The 25784-nt window shown below is 42.7% G+C and overlaps 1 protein-coding gene across 1 annotated transcript in view; it reads right to left on the bottom strand.

Annotated features, from left to right (window-relative positions):
* LOC124624823 (neuropeptide FF receptor 2-like) overlaps positions 1-25784 on the bottom strand; it is a gene marked incomplete at its 5' end in the record, with an annotated part of 228465 nt that overhangs the window by 128801 nt on the left and 73880 nt on the right. The window contains one exon of the mRNA XM_047149135.1: positions 2138-2214. Coding sequence (XP_047005091.1) covers positions 2138-2214 — 77 coding nt within the window. The remainder of the gene's footprint in view (positions 1-2137; positions 2215-25784) is intronic.

The following is a 25784-nucleotide window of genomic DNA, read 5'->3' as shown; positions in this document are numbered from 1 at the left end:
CACTCTTAATGTTACCACCGTTGCTTTTAATGTCACCAAAGGTTGTTTTGACTTTCCTGTATGCTGAGTCTGTCCTTCCGACAATCATATCTTTTTCGATGTCTTCACATTTTTTCTGCAGCCATTTCGTCTTAGCTTCCCTGCACTTCCTATTTATTTCATTCCTCAGCGGCTTGTATTTCTGTATTCCTGATTTTCCCGGAACATGTTTGTACTTCCTCCTTTCATCAATCAACTGTATTTCTTCTGTTACCCATGGTTTCTTCGCAGCTACCTTCTTTGTACCTATGTTTTCCTTCCCAACTTCTGTGATGGCCCTTTTTAGAGATGTCCATTCCTCTTCAACTGTACTGCTTACTACGCTATTCCTTATTGCTGTATCTATAGCATTAGAGAACTTCAAACGTATCTCGTCATTCCTTAGTACTTCCGTATCCCACTTCTTTGCGTATTGATTCTTCCTGACTAATGTCTTGAACTTCAGCCTACTCTTCATCACTACTATATTGTGATCTGAGTCTATATCTGCTCCTGTGTACGCCTTACAGTCCAGTATCTGATTTCGGAATCTCTGTCTGACCATGATGTAATCTAATTGAAATCTTCCCGTATCTCCTGGCCTTTTCCAAGTATACCTCCTCTTCTTGTGATTCTTGAACAGGGTATTCGCTATTGCTAGCTGAAACTTGTTACAGAACTCAATTAGTCTTTCTCCTCTTTCATTCCTTGTCCCAAGCCCATATTCTCCTGTAACCTTTTCTTCTACTCCTTCCCCTACAACTGCATTCCAGTCGCCCATGACTATTAGGTTTTCGTCCCCCTTTACGTACTGAATTACCCTTTCAATATCCTCATACACTTTCTCTATCTGTTCATCTTCAGCTTGCGACGTCGGCATGTATATCTGAACTATCGTTGTCGGTGTTGGTCTGCTGTCGATTCTGATTAGAACAACCCGGTCACTGAACTGTTCACAGTAACACACCCTCTGCCCTACCTTCCTATTCATAACGAATCCTACACCTGTTATACCATTTTCTGCTGCTGTTGATATTACCCGATACTCATCTGACCAGAAATCCTTGTCTTCCTTCAAAAAATGGTTCAAATGGCTCTGAGCACTATGGGACTCATCTTCTGAGGTCATTAGTCCCCTAGAACTTAGAACTAGTTAAACCTAACTAACCTAAGGACATCACAAACATCCATGCCCGAGGCAGGATTCGAACCTGCGACCGTAGCGGTCTTGCGGTTCCAGACTGCAGCGCCTTTAACCGCACGGCCACTTCGGCCGGCTCTTCCTTCCACTTCACTTCACTGACCACTACTATATCTAGATTGAGCCTTTGCATTTCCCTTTTCAGATTTTCTAGTTTCCCTACCACGTTCAAGCTTCTGACATTCCACGCCCCGACTCGTAGAACGTTATCCTTTCGTTGATTATTCAATCTTTTTCTCATGGTAACCTCCCCCTTGGCAGTCCCCTCCCTATATAAACTAAAATTGATAAATAATTTCTAGTATAAAAGTTGTGTTGATGCTGATTTGGACTATTTCCTGATCTTGAACGTTCTCGAACCCTGATCTGTACAGTGTATGTGATTTATGTGGTGTGAAGTGCGTCAGAGCGGGATTACCATTTTTAGAGGCTGGGACATGTTGCTCTCAGACTGTGATCTTTGTATGATGTGGGCAAGTTTTATACCGCGTTTATTTGAAGATGTGTTTATGTAAATGGTAATAAAATTGATGTTTCAAACAAACGTCAGTAAACTACGATGGAGACAGTAACAATAGTGTTCCCGAGTTCGTCTTTAGCGAGAACCCAGGACAAATCTTTTTATATGTTACATCGAAACAAAGGAAAAAGAGCTGACACTGAGACCGCCATTGCAAGTACTATTTATCTGCAAGTATGATGCACTTTCTCTCATAAACAAAACATTGTCTGAACTATTAGACAGTTCGTACAATGTAAGGGTAAGCATTTGAATTATTCGTACTATGTATGTGCCCGCTTAAGTAAGGGATTGCATTACAGAGTTACTCCGCTCACCTACTACTCAATTTAATTGTCCTGTTGGTAGCCACGATTTACGTTATGATGTGAAGCCGATAGGCGGCGGCAGGTACTCACGTGAGGACGAAGAGGCCGCGCATGTAGTCCTCCATGCTCTCCGGCAGGTTCACCATGCACACGCCGATGCCCCGTAGCTGGTCGCGCAGCACCTGCAACAACAGCGTCGCTATTTGCTTACTCTGACCGCACACGAGCCCCGCATCCAATAGACACCCAATTGCTAATAATCGATACCCAAATATTAATGCGGACCGTCTAAGTACAAATGACAACTCTGTTCATACCCTAGGGCACTCGAAAACACCTTTTATCGTTCGATGATCCTTGTATCAGTTATTTCACACGCGGCCCCTTACCATTTACGAATCCTTTCTCTCTGTACTAGAATGGTGGCTGTGATCTGTTTTTCGTGTGATCGAGGGTGACGGCATTCAGGAAGCGTGTTTGATGGCTCCTTCTCCGTGAGGAAGAAGATAACTAAGAAAATCGGAATAAGTGCGAAGTCGCATATAATCTATTGTTCGATAAATCTTTACTCGGGATCGCTTATTTTAATATATTTATTAACTATTAACGAATTAACTTCCACCTATGATGGAAGCGAAGAGGGTACAGATATATTACACTTTTACAATTTATGATACCTTCCCAGACTCAGTGACTGAATACCAGAAGCTTAATTTCTGGAATACTGTTTTGGTATCTCTATAATCCATTATATGTCGCCGAGATATGCTGCAGCAGAATTGTGTCACGATATTCAGAGCAGTTATAAATTCGTATGGTTGTGGCTGGAGGGAAAGTGATAATTAAAAATGATCCTCTGAAGTAAAAAACTACTGTCCTGAATTGTTTCTGAGGCACAAAGAAGAAACATATAGTGGGTGCACGATGTATCTCTTTTTATCTGTAGCATCCTCATAAGCTAGGGGATTGAATCACTACACAGACAAGTAGCTCTGGACAAAACGGCAATTCACTGTGCGCGTCATGTAGAGTGATAGAATGTGAAAGTTCTATCTCCAAGACATATCCCTCACAGGAATCTGCAGCAATACCTTGGAACCTAAGTAATATGGCTATTTCCTTATTGGACAGCCACTGCCAGAGAACTTTGCATGGCATGCCCTTACAAGTTGTTTACATCCAAGCAGAGGATGTGTCTCCAATTGTCAGATGCCCTTTTCTTCTTCTCACTCATTCGTGTGTTAATAGCCTTGGCAAAATTGCTTAAGCACTGGCAACCGCCGCCCCCCCCCCCCCTCGAATCCTACATTCAAAAAAGCGCAGCATGTCAGTGTCAGCAAAAGTTCGATGCTGACTTGTGTCCTTACTAACACTGCGTCCCACAGAAGCCGCGGCACTATGTCCCACAGTCGGAAGAGGGGGGAGAAGGGGGGGTGGCAAGGAACTGTGTACCTATGCCTGTATATAGCTAGCAAATTCCCCTAAATTACCGCAATTCACTGCATGACCATGCTTTACGTCCGTTATGTCTGTATCTTCAAGTTATGAATGCAGCTATGGTTTCATTAAGTCTCACCTTCAGATCCAGGTATTCATAAGGAACGAACCACTTCTTCACACAATCTGAAACTTTGTGCCTCTACGATGTGAAGCTCCAGTGAAGTGTATGTTATCCAGACGCACTGTCTCAGCAAGATTCTGAAGAGGCAGTTTCATAAAACGTAGTGGATCCAGGAAGTAGCGCGTAGGTTCATGTTGACTCGTTAGATTGACATGTAACTCTTTTGTCAGGTAGGAAATAACCTTATCACCTCTAAAACCGAAATCATACCAATATACTCCAAGTGCTCAACAAGGAAGTGAGCATCATATCCTCTCGACTAGAGTAAGGAAACGATATGTGACGTGGTAGTTGGTATTTCAACTTGTATGTGTTTTGTGCTGTGCTGCGGAACTTCCCCCTTAGATCACAATAGCCTCGGTGTGGAGTTTCCGCTTTTATATCCAAATTTTTGAGTCATCATTCTCCTGACTGGTTTGACGCGGTCCCTATGAATTCCTCTTCTGAGCCAGTCTCTTACTCTTGTAGTAGCATTTGTCCCCTATGTCCTCAAGACGAAGAGAGCATCTTGAACCTCTTGACAAGCCCGTTGGCAGAACAAGGATGACTTCTTGCACCATAAGCCTTCGTCTACCATTGTTGATGATATTTAAGCAGTAGCTAGGTGTGAAACCAGGACCCTTGACTACCCCCATATCGTCAGTTCACGTACAGTAATATAATATAATTAATGTTTCCATTAAGTGGTGGTAAGATACTGTAAAAATATTGTGTTTAATGTTTTTTTACATATTGGTTCATAGTGGTTGTTGCAGATGATAACAATAAATTTGGAATCACATTAAAGTATTCACTCAATTACTTTACATAAAATAATGTTTTCTTAAATAATTAAACTGTAGAATTTCTGTACTATAAATATTATTATTAGCAGCCTTCCAGAATGAAGGATTAGCTATTACTTCTTTTGCTACCTCGCTACACGTTTCTTTTGATATTGTGCTTCTTTTCACTCTGTATCTATAATTTCCCATGTCGCTTTGCAGAAAAAGGTAGCGTTGTTTGCACCACTGTAAATGATTTTGCATATTTTTTTCTTGCGATTATTCTTATTGGCACCAGAAAGGGATCAAATATTATAACCCCAACACAGATAATTTTATCTGTTGAGTTTCATCGAAAATTTCATACAACTATTAAAATTCATATCTGATGATACCTAAGCACACATTTGGGACCTGTTATGAAAATCTGTTATATAGGTCTATCTAATTTTTTGCTTCTTGTTTTTTGAGAACAACGTCAACAAAAGCCACATTTAACGTGTCCGATGGAATGATCGGATCTGTGGGTATTTTCATGCCCCATTCGGAGTCACTCAGTTCTTTCCATTAACACTTCCAGCTGTCCCTGATCACGACGTACAACACCTACACTTATATAATTTAGGATGCATAGCCTGATGTCACGTGTAGTGGTGTGAGTGGGGTGTTTGAAAACTTTTGTTCATGCAGGAAGTATTGTAGTTCATAATAAGAGGAATAAAACTGCAAAGGCAACAGACCACAGGACAACAAAGTCCCCCTAGTCAGATGTAAGGGAGACTTGAATTGCTTGTTCAGTTGCCACTTTCTTTACTTCCCACTAGATTTTTTTTCAGCAGGTCACAATAACTGTCTTCGTCCTGTTTTATGGAAGTCTCCTACAATCAGTTTCGATTAATCGATATGAGCACTGTAGCAGCCTCTTTGCACAGTTTCTGTAGTGATTCTATGTCTACGTCTAGATTAGACTAACATTGCTTATCTGTGATTTTTCTGCAAATAGGGACGTGGATGTGTTCTTATGCACAGTAAAATGGATGTTCATAGCTTGCACATAGTTGAGTGGGAGATGGTTATGGCACACTAAACTTTCTTTCTCTTCAGCCTGTTGTTAACTCCCAGCTGCTACCTCTCTTGAAATATAAAGCGATTTCCTGATTTTAAAAATTTCGAATGGCGAACAGGATGTTCTGTTTGGTTTTTGTGAATCAGAATGTTCTACTTATATGGTGAGTGCCTCAGTTGGTTTGTAATATTCCTTATTTGTGTTTTGAGATAATATAATTCTTCACTGCTCTAATTATTTCAGGTTTATTTCAAAGCATGTAGTCATTCTTTGTTACAACAATCTTGATATTTGGGCCACATCACATGCCAGCCGTTTGGTTATGTGTGTGACCTAACTACACGATTCATATGTACTTTGATGGATAAACAATCATCTGTTTGAAATGCCATGTAGAAATATTAGTAATAAGTAGTTCTTCTCTGTGTGCCTTGAAGGAATATTAGCAATAAGTAGTTATTCCCTGCATGCTATTAGGTTTCAGGTGCTGATAAGGGTCTGTCAGCGTGTGATGTTTTGCTGACTGCTGTTTGCAGGGTACTGTGCACTATTGAGGTGTAACATAAGAATGATATTCGGGATGTAGATACTCATTCAGATGATATAATTGCTTTTGAATATCAAATCTCTCTTTGCTCAACGGGATGCTATAAGCAGAAAGCTAACGCCATTCCTTTCGGTTCACCACTTTTGCAAATTACTCTCCACTGTCTAATCAAATTACCAGCTATGCATGCCCATGCTAGTTAGTTGCAGATTATTATGAAAGAACCTGTGCATGTGACTATTTCTGTTAATGAGCGTTTCCAAATTGTTTTCCTAGTGCATGAAATTCATACATTTTGCATAGCTTGAATATTTCAGGAGTTAATTATCACTATTTATGGGAGTTCCTGCTTTCAACAACACACACACATCTTCCAACCCGTTGGAGTGGAAAGCATGCATACCACAGAAAATCTCTTCAGGATACAAAAAGCAAAGACATCCAAGGTGATGAATAGTAGAAAGGAGAATAACAACTCACTTCACATCAAAATAAAGAAGAGCATGGTCGTAGAAGTGAAAGCAACGTAGATTTTGGAAGTAGGTTGCCTCAGTCAAAAAATGCTTCCTTTGTAAGGTGTCAAACAAATAACACACCTTACGTTGAATTCCCGAAACAATTCCGGTTAACCCGATATATCACTTGACGTAGTTATGTGAGAATGTACGAATTTTATTGATAGGCAGAGTGAAGCGAATAAACAAACCACATTTTGTGAATATAAACCACTGACACTAACACTAGTAATGCATGCAAGTAATTTCTCCAACTCGAGCTACGAGACACAGTTCTGAGGGAAAGGAGAATTTTACGACGGCACGCCATCCCATGCAGCTGGAACCCTTGCCATGGGATACCTAGCAGACACAATGAGACACCGCAGCCACTGCGTAGGCCACTGGCCAAAGCAGTCCTTGTCCCTGCTTTTAATGATGACTTTCCAGGAAGTCTTTCTACAGGAACATGGCCAGAGATCGCAGATAAACATCTGGAGTAAACCAACTCAAGACATTGGTGACTCACTGTAGCCACCTGCATTAAAACTTGCACGAAATAAAAATACGTAGCAGAAGTTAAACTTTGCCCAGACTACAAAAACTCTATTGGGTGGAGATATAACCAGTACGAACGCCCTGATTGGCCAGAAAGGAAACACATAGGCATATAGGCAAATTGCCGACAGAGTAATTCGATCTTTTCTTGCAGAAAATCGTCGAGCGTTTGAGCAAGGCGACTCGCGCCACACTGAGACGGTTGCGAGAATAATTATGTGAACACTTGTTCACTGGCTCGACTCGTAAGGAGTTAATCTACAAATTCTCCTAGTATGAGGAATTGCACTGAGCAGTGACAGTTAACACTTGGAAGCGATTTGAGGGCAATGATGTACGCAGTATTCCAGCTAAATAGCGTGTACCAAGCCAATTAACTTAGCTAGGGAATAAATAGGATCATTGGCGTCACTGAAGACGTAGGAAAGGTATCAGATTGGCGTTTAACAGTTGAGAGAAATTTAGAATACACTCCTGGAAATGGAAAAAAGAACACATTGACACCGGTGTGTCAGACCCACCATACTTGCTCCGGACACTGCGAGAGGGCTGTACAAGCAATGATCACACGCACGGCACAGCGGACACACCAGGAACCGCGGTGTTGGCCGTCGAATGGCGCTAGCTGCGCAGCATTTGTGCACCGCCGCCGTCAGTGTCAGCCAGTTTGCCGTGGCATACGGAGCTCCATCGCAGTCTTTAACACTGGTAGCATGCCGCGACAGCGTGGACGTGAACCGTATGTGCAGTTGACGGACTTTGAGCGAGGGCGTATAGTGGGCATGCGGGAGGCCGGGTGGACGTACCGCCGAATTGCTCAACACGTGGGGCGTGAGGTCTCCACAGTACATCGATGTTGTCGCCAGTGGTCGGCGGAAGGTGCACGTGCCCGTCGACCTGGGACCGGACCGCAGCGACGCACGGATGCACCCCAAGACCGTAGGATCCTACGCAGTGCCGTAGGGGACCGCACCGCCACTTCCCAGCAAATTAGGGACACTGTTGCTCCTGGGGTATCGGCGAGGACCATTCGCAACCGTTTCCATGAAGCTGGGCTACGGTCCCGCACACCGTTAGGCCGTCTTCCGCTCACGCCCCAACATCGTGCAGCCCGCCTCCAGTGGTGTCGCGACAGGCGTGAATGGAGGGACGAATGGAGACGTGTCGTCTTCAGCGATGAGAGTCGCTTCTGCCTTGGTGCCAATGATGGTCGTATGCGTGTTTGGCGCCGTGCAGGTGAGCGCCACAATCAGGACTGCATACGACCGAGGCACACAGGGCCAACACCCGGCATCATGGTGTGGGGAGCGATCTCCTACACTGGCCGTACACCGCTGGTGATCGTCGAGGGGACACTGAATAGTGCACGGTACATCCAAACCGTCATCGAACCCATCGTTCTACCATTCCTAGACCGGCAAGGGAACTTGCTGTTCCAACAGGACAATGCACGTCCGCATGTATCCCGTGCCACCCAACGTGCTCTAGAAGGTGTAAGTCAACTACCCTGGCCAGCAAGATCTCCAGATCTGTCCCCCATTGAGCATGTTTGTGACTGGATGAAGCGTCGTCTCACGCGGTCTGCACGTCCAGCACGAACGCTGGTCCAACTGAGGCGCCAGGTGGAAATGGCATGGCAAGCCATTCCACAGGACTACATCCAGCATCTCTACGATCGTCTCCATGGGAGAATAGCAGCCTGCATTGCTGCGAAAGGTGGATATACACTGTACTAGTGCCGACATTGTGCATGCTCTGTTGCCTGTGTCTATGTGCCTGTGGTTCTGTCAGTGTGATCATGTGATGTATCTGACCCCAGGAATGTGTCAATAAAGTTTCCCCTTCCTGGGACAATGAATTCACGGTGTTCTTATTTCAATTTCCAGGAGTGTAGATTCTCAGATTCACAGAACGCGCTGACATCCGCCATTGCCACCGCTCACACAAGATAATCATACAAGCTCGTGCCACGCCAGTAAGTGATGTTCAATTGACACTAAGAACTGCAGTCGTCTCCATTTCTTCTAATTTTCTTACATTCAGCCATGACCTATAGTCGAACATATTCAAGAATGTTAGGCTTAATTGAAGCAGAGACATGAGCTGTCTGATCTAACGAAAAGGATTGATCAGCCACTGTAGAGTTATAAATTGTTTTAATGATCTACTTCTTTCTGATTGCTGTTTGCCGACCTCCATTCTATTTTTGGTATTTTCGTTGTGCATTTTAGCGTGATCGATGTCTCTGGCCTCAATTGTATTTAATTTGTTTGTATTTTTATCGACCTCCAAACACTGTCATCAACCATCTTACCATTTAAGAACCTTATAATGGGAATTTCGCTTCACAGTTGTGAATGCCCAGTATCAATATTGTACCACCCTGTACGTAATTTTGCTAAACCTGCTACGACAAGAAGTCATTCTTAGAGTAAAAATAAACAATAATAACGAAAATCTCAGATTTTCATTTTTCCTAACATATAGTTATGCCTTAACCCGTGCACTAATTTCTGTGTCCTTTACAGAGAGTGTAGTGGAACGAACATTGAGATCAGCGTCTGATAACATCACTGTCCGTACTGCTGCACTCTTCTAAACTCTGCATACATGAGAGGGTGTCTTCCTGTCATGCAAGCCTTAGGTTCAACACCAAATTCCTAAAAAACACTCACAGAGCGTCCTTACACAACTGTGGTAGGAAGAGAAATCAGAACCAGCATCACATGTGTTAGACCTTTAATAATAGAGCTCCATTGGTATCAGATATTGATATGAAAATGAGGAAGAAAATCCTGAAAGTGTTAGTCAGGAGAGCAGCAGTGTATGGAAAAGTGGAACACCGGAAATCCAAAGCAGAAATCCCAGAAACATTTGAAACATGGGCCAACAAAACACGAAACAATAATCTAATAAAAAGAAGAGTCTAAATGTTTCATCTAATGCGCTCTGCTAACATTCCAGTAAATAGCACAATTAAGTAACAATTCTTTGACGAATAGTTGAAAATATGTCAGATGAATTTCAACATAATGTGATGTAGTGAAGTCATTAAATAACTGTTTGAGACATATTTTTTAGTAACAGAAAGATGGAAGCATAAGATTTAATGGCCCATAGACAACGAGGACATCGGACTCGAAAGAAAAGTTTAGATTATCAGATCGTTATCCAACACTGTCACATTAACGAGTTAAACACCAAGCAACTTTCTCCCTCTTCGTGTTCAGGTAAACATAAGTTACAATAAAAAAGAACAAGAACAATACAATGTGGAGTCTTACATCATAAAGTAAACTGATTGTCTGAGGAATGCTGTTACTCAGACAAACGGCGTTTCCAAATTGTTTTCCTAGGGCATGAAATTCACACAATTTGCATAGCTTGAACATTTCAGAAATTAACTATCAGTATTTGTGGGAGTAATTTTTGCTTTTTACAACACAGGCACGTCTTTTAACTGTTGAATGGAGTGGAAAGTTACTCCTGTGAGTATCTTGTGGTATCCAGATACGAAGCAGAAGTGACTAAAGAGTGTTATGGATGTCACATTTGCTGCAAAGACACTCCAACTGAAAGATCTATTGATAACCGGGAACTGTGCCGATGATATTCGGAAATTATCAAAAGAGCACCACTGCTCACACCACTGCTCACACCACTTTCGTTGGTGTTAGAATAGCGAAGCTGATTATAGCAATTTGTAACAATAGATGCCTGTCTGTTATTTCAAATTTATGATCTGGTAATTTAGTAGATGAGAAAAAATTACAATACCCTGAGACTGTAATAGCCTGATTTATAGGAAATAAGTTGTTTATGACAGGAAGAGTAATAGATCAACATCAGCAGGGAGACACACTTCAGTTGAATATGCTGAACCAAATGAGAACAGGTGTGTAGTTACTCAGACCGTTACATAGGTTGCTGTCTCACCTCGAATGTACACAAAAACCGTGCGTAATTCCACTGCAATTAGAGTACAACACAGATTATCTACTAACGGTGTAAGGAGCTGTTGTAGGCATGTTTAAAGCTTACAGTTAGTTCTGAGATACAGTGGAGAACCTGGCAACTTGATCAGCCACTGTAGAGTTATAAAACATAGTACTCTCGATAAAAGTTAACGTACAACTGATTTTGCTCTATAATGTGTAAACGATATTTTCCTTAGTGCTTTTCAGCACTTCACAACAACTCCAAGTTCTCAGTAATTTAATTACAGTACTTGTAAGGGATCAGTTTCATTACATTTTCTGCTGTCTCGCATTACAAGAACAAGAAAAAAAATCTTGAAATGTTCTCTCTCGTAAACTTCTCAACCCCCATACACCGTGAGGAGAGGATGCTAGTAGGTTCTGTAAATTCGTACCTTGTTTTATCGTAGCGTATTTGTACTCTAACTGCAATCATGAGTTTCTTGACACCGGACGTTCATATTGTGCAGTATCATTCATTTATAAGTAATTATTTTACTATGTTACATTATACTGTCTCTCTTCTTTTTTCCTGGCGCTATTTTACGAAGACTAATAAATTCGTAATAAATGCTTCTATGTATAATAAAATCCTGTTTTATCCAAAAAAAATTTGCGTGCACTACGTACAACATCCTTTTTAATAACACCAAAATCTCAAATGACAATGTACTTAATTTAAAATTAAGCAATTTTGGGCGAAAGGTGGAATTATACGTATATTCAACTAGTTTGATTTTTTTCCAACCTGTACTATACGAATCTTCCTTTGCCCAGTGCCCTCAACAGTTTGCATTATGTATTCTGTTCTTAACCGTTATCTGCTGTTGCATCCATTCTATAGTCAAAATGTCACTCGTCCTGATAAAATATTTCATTTTCGTCTGCGTTAACAAACCTCTACATTCTATTACAAATTTCTTGTGCATATTGTTCTACTAAATGGTGATATGTGAACCTTAAGGTTAGCGTTTGGATATTGAGAAGTCATTTTAAAACTTTCTCTAATTTACATCGGTTTTGCGGCACATTTACTAAAGAGTAGTGATGATTTACTAAACTGTACCAAAGCCAATTTTAATGGAACCACAATATATTCGATTTTTCACTTTTATTTGTGTCATTTTGTTTTTATCAACATTCTGATGTATGTGTCTTTCTCCAGTCTTCATCGCTATTGCCTTGACGATGGCAAAAATCTTACTAGATTTTGCGTTACCGAACGCTTTTTATAAATATAATTTTCTATTTATTTACAATACATTGTTTTGTTTTCGATACATACCGAGACACACTAGAGATGTGTAAATATGATAGTAACTGTCGAGTACAGCTGAATTTGAGCTGAGCAGTCTTTGCAAAGCGCACTGAGAGTGGATGTTTAGTAGAACAAAATACTTTATTGCCACAGTTGTATTTAATGAAGCAGTTATTACTGTCCATCAGCTATTGATTGGAACATAAATTCTGGGGTGAATCACTCTTGAATGTGAAAACATCTGAGAGGAAGTCAGTAAGCAATTAGTACTCTAGCCTCATGTGACAGAATCTAGAATGGAACATAAATATAGACCACACAAAACACAAAAATTCACAGAAAGGAATAAACAACACACAGATAAGTAAACACTTATTACAAAACACAGCTCCTCCGGTGGCTGTTACAGAAGGTGCTTGACAGGTGCGATTCGGTTGTTATCGCTCACATGCGACACTGCACCATTATACACACAAGCATCACTGGTTGATGTCGACCGCGATGACTACACGCAACCACGTAGCACATGCTACACCTGCCCCGTGTTGGAAATGGAGCCTCGTCATAGATAGATAGTAGGAAAATGCGCGTGTGGCCGGAACGGATTCTGTTCGCCAGTCGTTGGTCAGTGTCGGTCGGTTGTAGCCCCTGCGGTGGTGATTGTGCCGCTGGTACTGGAGGATGCTGAGGTCTTGGTGCTGTAGATTATAGCTTTTCCTGGAAAATATACGCAGGCTTGACACAGTTGATGGGTCTGGGGTTTCCACTTACTCCAGTATCCAATATCTGTGCTTCTTTGTAGGACATGGTATGGGCCAGTGTAAGATGGTTGCAGCAGTAGCTTGAAACTGTCCATTAGGAGCATCATATGCAAGCAGCTTTCTCAGTCGTATGGCAAGTAAATGGTCAGCGTACCAAACCTGGAGGTTTGTGGGGGATCATATCCGAGTGTTGTCGTTCCCTAATTGCCAAAGGAACTATAGTTGACCTTGTGTTGCTGATTGTAGGGAGGGGGCCTCAGGAAATTCGCTGGGAAGACGCAGTGAGTCACCATAGACATATTCTGCAGGCAAGAACCCCAAGTGCTGTTTATATGCAGTTCGTAGACCAAGGAATACTATTGGAAGGGTGGAAGTCCGGGACATTCCATGGCACATTAGCGCTGTCTTTAGGGAACGATGACCTCTTTCAATCATTCCCTTACTGGTGGGTTTGTAGCTGGTACTCTTGTGTTGTACACGTCCACAGAACTTTTCCAGGTGGCGGAACAAATATGATTTGAAGTGCCGGCTGCGATTGGTAATTATGTGTAGCGGCCAGCAAAATCTAGCTAGAGCCAAGTCAATGCAAAAGCAGAGTTTAATGTTCCTGTGACGATATTGCCCACTAGTATTGTCTCTGACCAGCTCATAAAACGAACGATTATTGTGTGCAAATATCTCTGGCCATTCAATGGAGGAAGAGGTCGTATGACGTCGAGGTGCACTTGTGAAAAACGGGAGGTTGCATCTGGGAAATCACCGACTGGCATCTGCACATGAAGGAACACTTTATGGCGCTGACATTGGAGGCATGTCCGTGTCCTCTGAGGCCAGATGACACGTTGTGACACAGGCAAAATCTGAGTGGCTTCAGGAAGGCACAGATTGTGGAAACTGACAAAGACTTGCCGGTGAAATGCAGTCTGTAGGAATGATCGTGGTTTTCCCTGTGAAACGTCACGATGTAATTGAGCCTCTTCACAAGCAACATTTTCCAGACGCAACTTTAATGCTGAGATGTTTCCACTGAAAGTCTGTAGCTCTGGGACATTCTACAGCACTTTGGCCAGTTCTGAAAGGTTTACTGGTCGTGACACACTGCTAATGCACGAAAGTCAGCCACCAAATTGTCAGTCCTGGAAATTGGCTTACAAATTCCATATGGTTGTACTAACAGAGACAGCAGTTGATGTTATTCAGTTGCAGTGTAGATTAGCTGCTTTGTGATCTGTGTTGAACGTGAACCTTCTTGCTCCTGTTTGTAGCCGCAAGTATTTAACCACTCCATACATGGCTAGGAGATTGTCATCGTGTGATCTCCACTTCTGTTGGGACAGCGACAGTTTGCACAGTAAATACACTAGCAGTTGCCATGAATCATAAGGCCGCTGTTGCAGTACTACGATGACAGCAGTTTGACTCGCATCAACCTCTGATACAAAAGGCGCATCAAGCTTAGAGTGCGTGAGGAGTACTGCGTTTGCCGTACTCTATTTCGTAGCCTCAAAAGTGGAGCACATCGCTTCATTACACTGCTCTGGAGTCTTTTGCGCCGGTAAGTGCTGCATTCAACTGTTAACTCTTTGACTGTGGTAAGCCGTGACGTCTGTATAAATGTTTCAGCCTTCTCAGCCAGCACTAGGAAGGCTGCAGATGACATTTAGTTGCCTAGGAATGTTATCTCAGATTGCCTAAATATGATCTTAGCCGTATTCAACACACCAGACGCTTAAATATCTCTAGGAGATACTCGCGGTGCTGCTCCCTGGTGGCTGAAAACAGAAGTATATCATCTAAAAAGGCAAAACAAAACGGCAGTCCTGACACAATGGAATCGATAAATCTTTGCCAAATTTGGACAAAACTGTCATCTGCTTTCAAAAAACCCAAATTACTATCGGAGTAATTATCGCTTTCTTGGGAATGTCGTCCTCTGCCATAAGTATCTAGTTGTATGCCTTGGCATAGTTTAAAATGCTGATCACCGTTGCGCAGTGCAGCGTGTAACTGTAGTCATGTAACCAAGGCATGGAATAGCTAATGAGTGCATTTCTAGAGTTTAATGCGTGATAATCATTGCATGAGCACCAGGCTCCTTCTTGCTTTGGGACGAGGTGCAGTGTGGATGACCATGGGCTACGTGATGGCCAGATTTTTCTATCTTGAAACATCACATCAAATTATGCTTTAGCGTTAACGAAACAAGCAGGTGCCAAACGCTTGGGTTACAGGATACCGGAGGATCATCTGTAATTTCTGTATGGTGCACCAACTGTGTCACAGATGCATAGATGTTTCTGGAGGCCTGTTCAAAGTCGCAAATTGTCTTAGCAGCGAAGTGTACTCCTCAGTACGTGCCTGTATCATCTTAGGACTGCGCACTGATGTATCACAGTGAGAGTGTTCTGCCATCAGTCCAATAGCACTGTCGACTAGCCATACGTTGGCTATATCTGGTAAGAGATGGTAATATGCCAAGAGATCAGCTCCTGTAATGGGCTCCATAATGTCGGCGACGATGAAGCCCCAAGTGTATGGGCAGCACGACCCCAAATTCAACTCGATCTACTGCGTTCCATGCATTGAAATGGATGCACTTTTTCTTTAATTTTCAGTCATCAATCTTCTGACTAGTACGATGTGGTCCACCATTAATCTCCTTCCTGTGCCAACCTATTCATCTCAGAGTAGAACTTTCCAATTACACTCTACAGCTCCCTCTGGTACCATGGAAGTAATTCCCTAATGTCTTAACTGATGTCGTATCATCCCATCCCTTCTTCTTGTCAGTGTTTTAAAAGTATTCCTTTCCTCCCCAATTCTGCGGAGAACTTCTGGATTCCTTACCTTTTCAGTCCACCTGATTATCAACGTTAGTCTGTAGTACATCTCAAATGCTTTGACTCCCCATTTTTCGGTTTTCCCACAGTCCATGTTTCATTACCATACAATGTTGTGTTCCAAACGTACATTCTCTGAAATTTCTTCCTCAAATTAACGTCTGTGTTTGATACTAGGACTTCTCTCGGCCAGGAAAGCCTTTTTTGCTTGTGCTACTCTGCGTTGATACCCTCCTTGCTCTGTCCACCTTGGATTATTTTACTGCCTAGGTAGCAGAATTCCTTAACTTCAGGTACTCTTTGACCATCGATCCTAATGTTAAGTTTCTCCCTGTTCTCATTACTGCGACTTCTCATTACTTTCTTCTTTCCTCCATTTACTCTCAATTCATATTCTGTACTCAGTAGATCGTTCATTCCATTCAGCTGATTGTGTAGTACTTCCTCACTTTCACTGTGGATAGCAATGTCATCACGATATCCTTTCACCTCGAACTCTAATTCCACTCTTGAACCTTCCTTTTATTTCCATCATTGCTTCTTCGATGTACAGATTGAACAGTATGAGCGAAAGATTACATCACTGTCTTACACCCTTTTTATTCCGAGCACTTCGTTCTTGGTTGTCCATCCTTACTATTCCCTGCTGGCTCTTGTGCATATTGTATATTACCCTCCTATAGCTTACCTCTATTTTCTTCAGAATTTCTAACATCTTGCGCTATCTCACACTGCCAAGCGCTTTTTACAGGTAGACAAATCCTATGAACGTCTCTTGATTTGCCTTAAGTCTTGCTTCCATTATCAACTGTAACGTCAGAACTGCCTCTCTAGTGCCTTTACCTTTCCTAAAGCCAAACTGATGGTCATCTAACAAATCCCCAATTTTCTTTTCCATTCTTCTATGTATTATTCGTGTCAGCAGCTTGGATGCATGAGCTGTTAGTTAGGCTGAGTGTACGATAATTCTCGCACTTGCCACCTCTTGCAGTCTTCAGAATTGTGTGGATGATATTTTTCTGAAAGTCTGGTGGTATATCGGCAGACTAATACATTCTACACACCAACGTGAATAATTGTTTTATTTCCACTTCCCCCAATGATTTTAGAAAATCTGATGGATAGTTTTCTATCCCTTCTGTTTTATTTGATATACAGTCTTTCAATGCTCTTTTTAATTCCGATTCTAATTCTGGGCCCACTTTCTCTTCTACATGGACTCCTGTTTCTTCTTCCCCCCTCACAGAGGCCTTCAATGTACTCTATCCACCTATCCGCTCTCTCCTCTGCATGTAACAATAGAATTCCCTCAGCACACGTAATGTTACCGTCCTTGCTTTTAATGTCATCGAAGGTTGTTTTGACTTTTCTATATGCTGAGTTAGTCTTTCCAACAATCATTTCTTTTTCAATTTCTTCAGATCATGTAGCCATTTTGCCTTAACTTCCCTGCACTTCCTATTTATTTCATTCCTAGGCGAGATATATTTCTGACTTTCCCCTGAACATTTTTGCACTTCATTTATCGATCAGCTGAAGTATTTCTTCTGTTACCCATGGTTTCTTCGCAGTTACCTTCTTTGTACCAATGTTTTTCTATTCAACTTCTGTGATTACCCTTCTTAGAGATGTCCACTCCTCTTCAACTGAACTGCCTACTCAGCTATTCCTTACCGCGGCCTTAGAGAACTTCAAGCGTATGTCTTCATGCCTTAATACTTCCGTATACGGTACCACTTTCGTGCGCATTGATTTTTCCTGGCTAGTCTCTTAAACTTCAGCTCTCTCTTCGTCACTACTAAATTGTGATCTTAGTCGATATCTGCTTCTAGTTACGCATTGCAGTCCACTATCTGATTTCGGAATCTGTACCTGACCATGATGTGATCTAACTGAAGTCTTCCCGTATCTCCCAACCGTTTCCAAATGCATCTCGTCCTCTTGTGATTCTTGAACAAAATATTCGCTATTACCGTCTGAATTTCATTGCAGAACTCAGTCAGCCTTTCTCCTCTCTCATCCCTAACAGAAAGCCCGCATTCTCCTGTAACCCTTTCTTCTACTCCTCCTCCTAGAACAGCTTTCCAATACCCAATACTATTAGCGTTTTATCTCCGTTTACGTACTGAATAATCCATTCAATATCTTCGTGTACTTTATTTATATCTTCGTCTTAGGCTTGCGACGTCGGCATGTATATCTGAACTATGATTTTCGATGCTGGTTTGCTGCCAATTCTGATGAGAACAACACTATCACCGTACTGTTCACAGTAACTCACTTTCAGCCCTAACTTCGTATTTGTAACAAATCCTATTCCCGTTATTCCGTTTTCGCTGCTGTTGATGCTACCCTACACTCATCTGACCAGAAATCCTTGTCTTCTTTCCATTTCACTTTACAGACCCTTCCCCCCTCCCCACCACCACATCTAGATTGTGTCCTAGTATTTCCCTTTTCAGATTTTCCAGCTTTCCTACCACGTTCAACATTTCACGTCCCATCTCGTAGAACATTATCGTTTTGCTGGTTATTCATTCTTTTTCTCATTGTCACCTCCCCCTTGACAGTCCCCTCCAAGAGATTCGAATGCAGGACTATTACGGCATCTTTCACTAATGGAAAGATCATCAGGACACTTTTTCTCTTACAGGTCACATTCCCAGTGGATACATATTATTTGTATTTAATGGTTTCCATTGCCTTCTGCAATCTCATGCCGTTGACCATTACTGATTCTTCCGCCTTTATGGGTAGTTTCCCACCCTAAGGGCAAGAGAGTGCCCTGAATCTCTGTCAGCTCCTCGCCCTCTTTGACAAGGCCCTTGGCAGTATGAGGGTGACTTCTTACGTTGGAAGTCTTCGGCCGCCATTGCTGTTGATTCTTATTCAAAATGTAAGGAGTGGCGGGGTTCTCCCTTGGGATCGATGACGTTTCGATTACTAATCAACTACCAATATACCACGGGTGCAATGCGTTATTAGTGGTGGATAAACAGAATGTCGTCAACAGCCTGTAGCTGTGAACTGGAGTTCGAAGTAGGATGCTGGAGTTCTAGCTGGTGTCTATCAGGTTTCGTTGGCTGGACCTTCTGGTCGCTAATGGACAGGCGACTTGAGTTTCTGGGACACTTGACTGCGCCTACTACCTATTGCCGCTGGCATTTGATTATGAACATGGTGCTGTACATTTTCACTCTTGTTCACCGAACCCACGGTGGTACCAGCACATAGGTTGTCCCATGCTCGACGATTCAACACTGGTCGACTACCGGCTTCTGGATCTGTGGCGATAACGTTCTCTTCCGTTCCATACACCACCTTTGGACTGCAGCACGCCGATCTGCATGCATTACTTCTTTACTTTCGCCGCCAACGAAGCAACTGTGTGAGCGCAACTGTCGCTTCCACCATCGTACTACTGCCCGGCGGTGTCACTGCGCTAAGGTGGGCGGGTGCGATGGCCTCTTGAATTCAATCGACGAGTTCCGCCACCACATTTCCGATCGCTTTGACGTGCAGGGTATTCTATTGCTCCACAGTGTGCGTAGTGCATTGCCAGGAACAGTAACTTCATCCACCTTGCTCAGCAAATGATGCAGACATTGCGACGCCTTGCGATCGCCCATCTTTTCTTGTATCAAGACTTGACGAATTTGCTCCTCACGCGACGCTGCGATTCCCCAGATTAATTCCGATTTAAGCCTTCTGTATGAATTCTCTTGAAGTGGTGCAATAATCACATCTTGTACTATAGTGGTGTAGCAATGGTCAAGTTGACTCACGACGAAGGCGAATTTCGTCGAGTCGCATGTAATTCCTGCATAGCAAAACCTCGCTGCTACTTGTGTGAACCATAAAATTACGTGGATATGCCAGAACGTAGGCAAACCGGCCACTAGTCTAGACAGAGCGTCGGTCATTTTGTTTGACAATTAAATTCAGTGTTGGTTGTTTAACCATCTTCAACTCATATGACATCCGCATCACCACTTGTCGGGTACAGCTCAATTTTGGCTGTCCGACCTCTGCAAAACGTGAACACACTGAGACTGGAGGTTTAATGGAACAAAATACTTTACTGCAGAAACAGTATTTAACGAACAGGGTGAACAGGAAGCACAACAATTATTGCTGTTTATCATGTACTGGTGGGAACGTAAACTCTGGAGTAAACCGTTCTTTAATGTACACATTTTCTAGAGGAAGTGAGTAAGTGGTTACTACTTCAATCCAGAGTGGAATAATCAAGAACGGAACATGGCTGTCAATCAGCGACAGTTGTATAATACAAAATTTTGAAAAACACAGCCCTCAGTCGCGAACACAATTAATTTGTAACCTAGGTTTCGATGTCACAAGGGACACCTTCTTCGGACAAAATTGAAACTAAATGTTACAACATAATGTACCAAAAAATACGAAAGCTGATCTCATACCTCTACTACAGTCAACACACAACTCATGGCAGCCCCTAGTGGCTTGCACCTCTGTTGCATTTTATTTTAATTCTATCTGACGCTGTCAAGTATGACCGCAGCTTTCGTATTTTTTGGTAAGTTATGTTGTAGCATTTAGTTTTAATTTTGTCCGACGAAGGTGTCTCTTGTGACACCGAAACCTAGGTTACAAATTAATTGTGTTCGCGACTAAGGGCTGTGTTTTTCAAAATTTTTTTTTTTTTTACATATAACATACAAAACACAGAAAAATTCACAGCAAGGAATAAACGGTACTCAGAGACGTCAAAACTTATTAGAAAACACAGCGCCCCTGGCGGCTGGCGCGGAAGCTGCTTCACTCGTTACCATGCACACTCGACACTACACCACTAAACACACGAGCATCACTGGTTGGCACGAACTTGGCGGCCTACCGTGGCGACGACACACAACAGCGTAGTAGACGCTACGTAACTATCAGCTCAGTAACCTAATGTACCCAACAGCTAGTAAAATGAGAACAAAGGAAAACCTGTAATTTCTTATAACAACCAGCAACTGTTAATTGTTTGACAAAAAAAAGGAAAAATACGGCTTTAACATCTGCTACTGATTAAAATTTCGCACTATGTTTTCTTCTTATTTTCAATTTATTGCTTTTAACCGCGAATGACTGACATTCCAGACACCCGGCATATAACACGTTGGATTTGTGGTTAATTGAGAACGTCAAATGCTTAAACTGACCGCTAGGAATTTTAATGATATTGTGTAGAACGGTTTAATGCTTGTGAAATTCCCTGTAGACGTGAATGGACAAGAAAGTAATATATTTAGCAGACCCTACAATATCCACACATCGCTTATCACTCTAAATACAGTAACTAGTACATTGCCTTCTCGCCTTAAAAGAGCAGATTTACTCCACATATTACAGTGGAACCTGGCTATAACAACATTCAAAGGAACATGAAAATTATTTGTTATAAATGAGTGTCGTTGATGATGGTTTGGGCCGTGACCTGGCTCCAAGCTTCGGTAAGGCGTCTGATGGCATCCACTAGTGTAATGGAATAATCCTGCTTTTTCTCAACGCTTTGCATAATTTTCACTAATACGAGCTTACGATTGTGCCATTTCAGACTCCTATATACTCCAGGGTCCAAGGGGTTGCAATAAGCTTGTTGTATTTGCAAGAAGGGAAAAAGCTTAATATTCTCCAGACCAGAGAGTGCGTGATGTGCTGGACAGCTGTCAGCAAGAGCCAGTATCTTCCTTTTCAGACATCTAAGCTCGCGAACCCAACGCATTAATTCAGCTTCAGAGAGTACGGAGGTCATCCAGGACTTGTTATTAGCATTGTAGTGCACTGGAAGATTTTTACGTGCTTAAAACACCAAGGGATTTTTCATTATCTATCACGAGAATTGTTTTTTCTCAGTTGCACTTGCGTCAGCACAAACCACAACTGTTAACCGTTCTTCAGATAACTTGCCGCCAACACAATTTTCGCCCTCGAATTTCTGAGTTTTGTAAGGTGACAATTTAAAGAAAATGCTAATCTCGTCTGCAGTAAAGATATCACAGTCTGGATATCCACACGATAGTGAGACATTGTTGGATTGTTTCAATATTCACATTGTTGGCTACAACGCTCACTTTACCAAAAGTAATGCCATGAAGTTGCTTGAATCTGTCAATCCAGTCACTACTGCATATAAATTCCTCATCCTTTAATTTCTTGGCAAATTCTTCTGCTTTCGCTGTAAGGAGAGGTCCACTAATAGTTACATTGATGCTTCCCTGTTGCTTAAACTGCTTAAGCAGCGCTTCGTCCAGGTCCCTCCCTCTAGCTTTTCGTAACTGCTTAATTTTAGGTCCCTTTTGTTCAAACGCACCAACAATTTTGTCCTTGTTCTTCCATATCGTTTAGACTGTGCAATTTACGAGGCCAAATTGACGACACAATTCAACCTTCTTATCTCCATTATCGTTTTCATGAATCACTTTCGCCGGCCGTGGTGGCCGTGAGGTTCTAGGCCCTCCAGTCCGGAGCCGCGCTGCTGCTACGGTCGCAGGTTCGAATCCTGCCTCGGGCATGGATATGTGTGATGTCCTTAGGTTAGTTAGGTTTAAGTAGTTCTAAGTTCTAGGGGACTAATGACCACAGCAGTTAAGTCCCATAGTGCTCAGAGCCAATTGAACCATGAATCACTTTCACTTTTTCTTCCACCGTTAAAACTTTTCTGTTACAGGCCATGCAGTTCTCAACTGCGTGCACTTTGTAACAAATTGTTACGGAAACTGACGTCACATGTACTGTTGACGGGTTCCGTGATTGTCACTAGTACTGTAGTATGAGTTCGGTAGGGTAACAATGAGGTGAGGGGTCTACACAACTCATATTGTTGACGGAAGGGCAGAGAGAAGAATATACCAAGTTGTCATACTACAACAGATTATTTCTACAGTTTATTGTCTTGGAAAATCTTGCTGCTAACTGACGCTGAAAATGACATTATATACGAGGTACGCGCATATACATTAGTCGTATTAACCAAGCAAGAGAGATATGTTCCTTAAGATGAATACGGCCTACCACAGAAATCAAGACGTTATAGCCGAGTTGTCGTTGTAACCGACATCGTCATAAGAAAGTTCAACTGCATTCCTTTTCCTGGAGAAAAAAAAAAGAATTAAGCGCAACGTGTACTTGGCGGTTTTCATTATGGGTAAGCTGCAGCAGTTCTTTCTTTTGGGCGAGTTCTTGGAATAACAAGATTAAAGAATGGTGAAGCAACCATAGATTATGAGTATCTAGGAAATGAGTATAGCGTATTGCACATGTCGCAAACATCAACGCTAAAGGTCACATGACTTTTGGTATAACGCTGTTTGTTTACAGCCCAAACTTTAATATACGCATATTTGCAACAAGTTTGCGCATTATTAATTAGAAACAGAAGAGGTGAGCAATTGTAGCTGCTACCGATGCAAATCCAACCACGCGGAAGGAGAAACAGCTTCCTTTCGTAGATACCTATCAGAAAGTCACATGATTTTGGAAGTGAAGTAAGTCTGTGACAAAAATTCTGTACTGCATATCTGAAAACTTATTCCATTCTATGGAACCAATCACGGATTCCAAAGCGTCGGATGTTCTGACGTGTGTATCTAAGGCCTCTATGTTCTTTTCTTTGTTGGCATTTCCTAATAAGTGGTTCATTTAATTACTATGGAAGATACTGTATTGTTTGATGCTCTCATAATATAAGAATCGATATAAATTGAAGTTTATGGCCTCCCTGTGCTACATGTGCTACATGTGTCAGTAAATTTTTGGATTTTTAGAAAAATCGCAACGAATTACTACATTATTTTACGATTTATTTATCCAGAACTTTATCTAGTTTCAAGGGCTTATTCAGTCTTCTTCAGTTCGTTCCACATAAATCTGAAAAGGAAGTCTGGTCACTCGTCAATGCAGTAAGACATGAACAAGGGGCAGTGAAATGGGACGAGGAAGAAGGAGAAAAAGTAAGTAAACTGTTTTTTATTTCAAAAGTAATTGCTATGTTAATACATTTGTGAGACAAGACGGTCAATGCCTTCATGGAAAGAAGTGTGAGGTTGCCTACGGGACCTTGACTAACCCAGACGTGCACATCTCTTCGTCCGAAGCAAAGCTACGGGCTTGAATGTCTTTCTTCAGGGTCACAAAAATAACGCGGGGGGAGGGGGGGGGAGAATCGGGATATCGGGATTGTATGGAGGTTGTGTAAGTAGATACGAGCTGAACTTCTGCAGCGTACTCTAAATAACTTGGCAGCGTGTACCATTCCAAGTGCAGTAGAGCCGCATTGAGGAGTAAATTGTATTCTGTTAATATAACATGGTGGAGGGTAGAAGCGTAAGGAAAGGTGGTCGCTAGATTGTGGTTCTGCACTTCTCTCCTTCATAGTTCTATAAATGGAAAGACGAGCAGGTGATTCCACACTCTACCTACCCTACTACGACGTTAAGAAGCAACTACAGGGTGTTTCACATAATTTTACCGACCATCAAGAGCGCTGCTCGCTTTTCATTTTATAGACAAACCATATCTCCCCAGCGTTTCCTGTCCAGTTCTCTTATTTGAGTAGACAAAATAATTTCACTGAGCTTGTGTTTATGAAGTGAGATTATTTTTAGTTTCCTAAATGTGTACTTACTTGCAATTATTAACTGACTATTACGTAAAAAAATTAAATACACTCCTGGAAATTGAAATAAGAACACCGTGAATTCATTGTCCCAGGAAGGGGAAACTTTATTGACACATTCCTGGGGTCAGATACATCACATGATCACACTGACAGAACCACAGGCACATAGACACAGGCAACAGAGCATGCACAATGTCGGCACTAGTACAGTGTATATCCACCTTTCGCAGCAATGCAGGCTGCTATTCTCCCATGGAGACGATCGTAGAGATGCTGGATGTAGTCCTGTGGAACGGCTTGCCATGCCATTTCCACCTGGCGCCTCAGTTGGACCAGCGTTCGTGCTGGACGTGCAGACCGCGTGAGACGACGCTTCATCCAGTCCCAAACATGCTCAATGGGGGACAGATCCGGAGATCTTGCTGGCCAGGGTAGTTGACTTACACCTTCTAGAGCACGTTGGGTGGCAGGGGATACATGCGGACGTGCATTGTCCTGTTGGAAGAGCAAGTTCCCTTGCCGGTCTAGGAATGGTAGAACGATGGGTTCGATGACGGTTTGGATGTACCGTGCACTATTCAGTGTCCCCTCGACGATCACCAGTGGTGTACGGCCAGTGTAGGAGATCGCTCCCCACACCATGATGCCGGGTGTTGGCCCTGTGTGCCTCGGTCGTATGCAGTCCTGATTGTGGCGCTCACCTGCACGGCGCCAAACACGCATACGACCATCATTGGCACCAAGGCAGAAGCGACTCTCATCGCTGAAGACGACACGTCTCCATTCGTCCCTCCATTCACTCCTGTCGCGACACCACTGGAGGCGGGCTGCACGATGTTGGGGCGTGTGCGGAAGACGGCCTAACGGTGTGCGGGACCGTAGCCCAGCTTCATGGAGACGGTTGCGAATAGTCCTCGCCGATACCCCAGGAGCAACAGTGTCCCTAATTTGCTGGGAAGTGGCGGTGCGGTCCCCTACGGCACTGCGTAGGATCCTACGGTCTTGGCGTGCATCCGTGCGTCGCTGCGGTCCGGTCCCAGGTCGACGGGCACGTGCACCTTCCGCCGACCACTGGCGACAACATCGATGTACTGTGGAGACCTCACGCCCCACGTGTTGAGCAATTCGGCGGTACGTCCACCCGGCCTCCCGCATGCCCACTATACGCCCTCGCTCAAAGTCCGTCAACTGCACATACGGTTCA

Source organism: Schistocerca americana, chromosome 1, assembly GCF_021461395.2.
Source record: "Schistocerca americana isolate TAMUIC-IGC-003095 chromosome 1, iqSchAmer2.1, whole genome shotgun sequence".
NCBI lineage: Eukaryota > Metazoa > Arthropoda > Insecta > Orthoptera > Acrididae > Schistocerca > Schistocerca americana.
Note: the sequence above shows the minus strand (reverse complement) of the source record. Positions and strands in the feature narration are given on the sequence as shown.